The sequence below is a fragment of the Myotis davidii genome, unplaced genomic scaffold, assembly GCF_000327345.1.
Source record: "Myotis davidii unplaced genomic scaffold, ASM32734v1 scaffold32, whole genome shotgun sequence".
Taxonomy (NCBI): Eukaryota; Metazoa; Chordata; class Mammalia; order Chiroptera; family Vespertilionidae; genus Myotis; species Myotis davidii.
In genome coordinates, this window is record NW_006286587.1 from 1,729,358 (window position 1) to 1,734,779 (window position 5,422).

Here is a 5,422-nt window from a genome sequence, read left to right on the forward strand (position 1 = left end):
GACCCGGGCGTGCGCAAGTGTGGCGCGCTCAACCTCGAGCTCGAACCCGCGCCCGCTGACGGCGGCCCCGACGCCGCCGGTGCGCCCCCCGGCCGCCGCGAGATCCGTGCCGCCATGCAGTTTGGCGACACCGAAATTAAGGTCACCGCGGTCGACGTCAGCACCAATCGCTCGGTGCGAGCCTCCATTGACTTTCTTTCCAACTGAAGGCGCCGGGGCGCGCTGCCAGCCAGGCTCTGTCCGGCCCCGCCCACTCTCGGTCGGGGCGCAGGGGACCTGCCAGGGCGTACAAACATCCTAGTTCTGGTATCAGCGCTCCTTACCCCGCCCTACTGCCCGGCGGGGGGTGGGGGGGGATGAGGTCGCAGGAGGGTGGGTGGAGAAACATCCAGAGGCTCTGGCTTTGGGATTAGGCCCAGACTGAAGGGCCCTGCCAAGGACTGGGGTCAAGGAGGCTTGATCGGGACACCCACAGGGAACACGTGACTCCGAAAGCAGAATGCTCCAGATGACTGGATCCTGGCCAGAACTGGGGGTGGGGGGTGGATGCAGTTGGGAGGGAGAGGCCAGGCAAGGCCCATAGCGGAGGGGCAGCAGGAGGAGGGGGCTTGGCTGGGACTGGGCGCAATGCACCGATCGGTGGGCTCAGCCCACACAGGGAGCGGGGCAGAGCAGCCCGGCACCACAGGAAAATGACTGGAAGCTGACACAAGAGGGACAGGGGTAGTAGGGCCTTCCTGGGGTGGTGCTGACCACCCAGGTATGACTGTTAATTGTAGAAAGGGCAGTAGCAGGCTAATGAGAAGCATACAGGGTGAAGGCACTTGTGAGGGAATGTGGGAAGCATGCTGGGGGTGGGCTTTCCTTTGGGACAGATGACGGCTCCAAGGGCAACCTGTGAATGACCCACTTGAACCCTATCCCAGCCACAAAATGGGGGAGGGCCGTTAGGAGGACCAAGGGGACACTAAGGCCTGTCTCAGCTCTGCCAGACAACTCAATGTGCCCTTATGCCCGCCCAGGACATGCAACAGCGCTACCTGCGCGAGGTGACAATAAAGCATTTATGCTGGTACCTCACAAGAGGGAACCCCAGTTATGTAGTAGAGGGGGCCTGTGTTCCAGAAAAAAAAAGAGAAAGCTTTCAGCTGTGCATGGGGCTGGGAACTGACCAGAAAGAGGATGCTGGTGTCTCCTTGTCAAGTATCCCAAACAGAACTCCTCTCTCTGACCCGTGCAGAAGGGCCCTCCACATCCAAACTCTCTTGGCAACTGTTCTCAGGCCTAAAATGCCATCACCTGTAGACAGCTCTTTGGGGACTAGGCACTATAATACCACACAGCCCCTTGCCTCCTAAGAGTAGGCGCTTATCCAGAACTACCTTGGCCCAGAGTCTAAGGGATTGGGCGTTCTCAGGACCCTGAAGAACAAACATTCCACTGGTCTCTGGTATCCACTGAAAGTTTTATTTCTTTAGGATTTCATCCCAACCATTGTTTAAAAACCAAGTGACACACACCTGGGTGCAGGAGCTGGGAACTGCACCTCCCTCCACTCACCATAGACAGCAGTGGGAAAGGGAGGAGGCAGGAGAGGTGGCTTACATGAGACAGCAGCAGCAGTAATGGAAATAACGACATCACAGCCAGCTCCCTCCTCTCCAGGCCCTGGCTGGAGCTCCTATGGCTTGCAAGTGGGGAGAGATCGGTAAAACCCACCCTAGGTCCTCCCCCTCCCCACCCCTCCTCAGATAGCCTCCTTGGGGGCTCAACCCATTTCTTCCCGCAGGAGACTGAGGCACATGGAGAGGAGGAAGTGGGAAGAGGAAGACACAGGAGAGGCAGGGAGGTGGCATGAATGAAGGCAGAGGTGAGGCGTGGGCAAGGCCCCAGCTTAGAGGCTCCTAGACACACCACCCCCATGCCCATCCTAGGGACAGATGAGGAAGCCACACCATCATGCAGCATTTGGGGAGATGAGGTGGAGATTAAGGCTGAGGGGCCCCAGGGTGGGCGGGGGCGTGGGCCTCAGTCGAAGCCGTGCCAGTCGCTGTGTTCCGAGTCGTATTCTAGCTCAGCACCCACGCACTTGACACCGTCCAGCAGCATGGGTGTGCCATGGTGCCGGTCTGCAAGGGAGGCTTCGAGTCAGTAGGCCAGGCTGGACCACTAGCCCCACCCATTCCAAGAGGACCCCTCCACCTTCTCTCTGGGCTCTATTGGGGGAGGCGGGGAACCCCAGCCATGGCAAGGATCCCTTTTTCAGACAGAAGGGAGGCAGAATCCCCTTTTGGCCAAACAGGCGCTTCCCGCCCCTAACCAGATGCACACCCTGCGCTCTCACCCATGACGCGGGCCTGCACCACCACTCGCACACAGGTGCCTGTGCCACCTTCACAGGCTAGCAGCATCTCCTCCTTGAGGACGCCTTCCTTGTGCGCTGTGTACTCACACTTGATGCTGTAACCTGTCCGGGCAATCAGCAACTCCATGGCCTCCAGCCCCTGCCCACCAGCACTCATTGGCTCCCTCCTCCAGAGGAGCAAGGATAGTCTAGGACCTGTGCCCCTGAGGTTGGGGCACAGGTGTGAGAAATTTCTTCAATGAACTCTACATGCCTCAGGCCTGTGGCCACCCCATTAAGGCTCCAAGGGTCAAACTTAGGCTTCCAGGAGGAGGGACTGCTGATTCCCCAAAAAGGCAGGCAGGGAGAGGGAGTGATTGGAAAGTGGGGGTGGATAGGCCAGGACTTGAGCCTTGAGATTAGGTGGCAAGAGGCAAAGGCCTGAGGGAGTGTGCTCAGTCCACTTATGGGTAAGGTCATGAGGAGGTGGGGAGACATGTGACTGAAGCTGGGGCTTCTGCACATAGTGAAACTGATGCCCTAGACCAGGGGTCCTCAAACTTTTTAAACAGGGGGCCAGTTCCTGTCCCTCAGACCGTTGGAGGGCCAGACTATAGTTTATAAAAAAAACTATGAACAAATTCCTATGCACATATCTTGAAGTAAAAAAACAAAACGGGAACAAATACAATATTTGTATTTGCATGTGGCCCGCGGGCTGTAGTTTGAGGACCCCTGCCCTAGCCTATGGAGGGAGTGGGGGCTGAAGCTAGCAGGGTGGGGAGAGGCAGCCCCCAGCCCAAAGCCCAGGTGGGGCTAGGAGGGAGCCTTGAAGTTCCTAAGGCTCCAGCAGGTTGCTCTTGAGGGACATGAGGGAGGGGGGTCTGAAGGTCCAGAACCAGTTCTTCAGTGGCTCCCATCATCCCACTGAGTGAACCATCAGGCAGTGGGGCAGACATAGGCCAACAGTGTGAGCCCATGGGCTTCTGTCCAGGGAGTGAGGCCTGGGGCAAGGGACCTGCCAAGTTGCCACACTGTGAGCCCATATAGAAGGCGCCATGTTCCCAGCTGCTGAGTTGCCTGTCCCCACTACGTGGGGGGAAAGAGCATCCCATGCTCTCACTCCCATTCACACCCAGGCCCTGCTGGAGGAAGGCAAGCCTCCAGCACCCTGAGCAGAGGACGCACCTTCTGGGACAGGCATGATGCTGAGGAGCTTGAGGTGCAGGCTGGGGACAGGTGCCTCTCGGACGTCCTTGCTCAGCCTTTGCACCGAGGGCAGAGTGAAGGTAATCTCATACCTGTGCAGGATCTTCAGGAAGCCAACCTGCAGCAGGAAGGGTGGAGGAAGGAAGCACCTTCACTTACAGCCTCCCCCAGGGCCCATGCCATCTATGATCCTGTGGGCCTTTGCACCTGTTTCCTTGGGGATCCTCGGGGGTTTATCTGCCCCCTCCACTCCAGCTGGTCCACACCCCAAGCCTGGTGACTCCAGGTCTTTCCCCGAGGACCTCACCTCACAACTGGGCCACACACTCCTCAGCATCTGTCTCATGGGCCCCACAGCTCCTCAGTGGCCCATTTTATAGACAAGGAAATGGAAGCTGGGAAATGACAGGCTACAGCTTGGCCACACTTACCATGAGTAGCACAGAGCAAGGTACCAGCCACTGCCCAGAAGGGGCCATCCACCTGCCCCATCACTACTATCGCCTGCCCAGAGCTAACAGCCCTGGGTCAGGGACACTGGTCCTCCAGTCACTCACGTGGAGGCATGGGGCAACATAAATTGCACAGAATGAAGGCTGGCTTAGAATTAGAAACTGACACGAGACCAGCTGTGTCAGTCCGGAGCTGGCCCACAGCCCTGGCACCAGCCATTGAACCCAGGCTCCTGACTGCCTGCTGGCATCTGAACATGGATGCCTGCCTGCCCACTCAAAGGCTCACTGTGTCCAACAGGCCCGACTCAGGGTCCAAGCAATTTCTGTTGTTCATACGGTGCTTGGCAACCAATGCCCTCTGGGATAGACGCCATCCTTGGAAACTCCAGTCGTATGAAGGGTCACAAGCCAAGGTGGCTGCTGAGCAGGCAGGCTGACCGAGTGCCAGTCCAGGAGGCACAGAGGTGCATGCTGTACCCACAGCTCACATGCACACAAACTCTTCTGTTCATGCTTCAGGGGCCAGAGGGCCCTGTCCCTGGGGGCCAGTTGGGGTTGGCTGCATGGAACATTTAGCCTTTCAGTGGGATCAGGCTGATGCCGCTGCATGATAAAGCTCAGTCCGTGTGGCTCCCGCACTCTGCAGGTGGAGGACACACTTCTCAAGAGAGCTTTCTGGCTGGGCCTGCCAGGGATGACCCTGTGATGCAGCCACACCACTTGCAGAATTTTCCAGGGGAAATACTCAAAGATGTGCAAAAAAATACTCATCACTGCCCTCTTTCTAACAGTAAGAAATAGAAACAGCAGTAACACCAGGAATAGGGAGCCAGCTAAATCAATGATGATACATATAATGGAATACAGTTGTAGAATCTCGTGGAAAATGATTTACTGATAGAGACAGGAGACGGTTCACAACAGAAGCAAGCAAAAAAACAGTGTTACACTGTGATACCAGCTTTTTGTTTATGGAAACAAAGCTATAAAAAAAAAAACTAGAATGACACACATCAAAATATTAACCATTGTTATTTCTAGATTCTAAAATTGTGGGTTCTTTTAAATTTCTTTATAGTTTTCTCTATCTTCCAAAGTTTCTGTAATAGACATGAATAGATTTTGCAATGGGGAGTGGGGGAGAGGGGGAGATTTTTTTCAAATCTTCACCCGAGGATATTTTTTCCACTGATTTTCAGGCAGAGTGGAAGGGGGGTAGGAGGGGAGAGAGATAGAGAGAAACATTAATGTGAACCCAAACCAGCCAGGGCTATTTTTTTAAGTTTTATTTCATTCTGTTTATTCCCTTGGGGAAGTTGTCCTAGGAGAAAGAGCAAGGATTGGGCAGAGATGGGTATGAATCTGGGCCCCTCCTCGGGGTGGTCTCGATGGACCAGATGCCCCCCTCCCCTGG

The 5,422-nt window shown here is 55.8% G+C and overlaps 2 protein-coding genes across 2 annotated transcripts in view; one reads left to right on the forward strand and one right to left on the reverse strand.

Moving 5' to 3' along the window:
• The window catches only part of HSPA12B (heat shock protein family A (Hsp70) member 12B), a 13,912-nt gene extending 12,817 nt beyond the window's left edge, over positions 1-1,095 (forward strand). Inside the window, exon 13 of the mRNA XM_015560220.1 lies at positions 7-1,095. Within this exon, the coding sequence (XP_015415706.1) occupies positions 7-207 (201 nt within the window). The 3' untranslated portion in view covers positions 208-1,095. The remainder of the gene's footprint in view (positions 1-6) is intronic.
• Positions 1,096-1,446: 351 nt separating this feature from the next.
• LOC102766496 (chromosome unknown open reading frame, human C20orf27) overlaps positions 1,447-5,422 on the reverse strand; it is a 6,182-nt gene continuing 2,206 nt past the window's right edge. The window contains exons 3-5 of the mRNA XM_015560258.1: positions 3,533-3,671; positions 2,345-2,467; positions 1,447-2,129 (exon numbers count right to left, since the gene is read on the reverse strand). Coding sequence (XP_015415744.1) covers positions 2,029-2,129; positions 2,345-2,467; positions 3,533-3,671 — 363 coding nt within the window. The 3' untranslated portion in view covers positions 1,447-2,028. The remainder of the gene's footprint in view (positions 2,130-2,344; positions 2,468-3,532; positions 3,672-5,422) is intronic.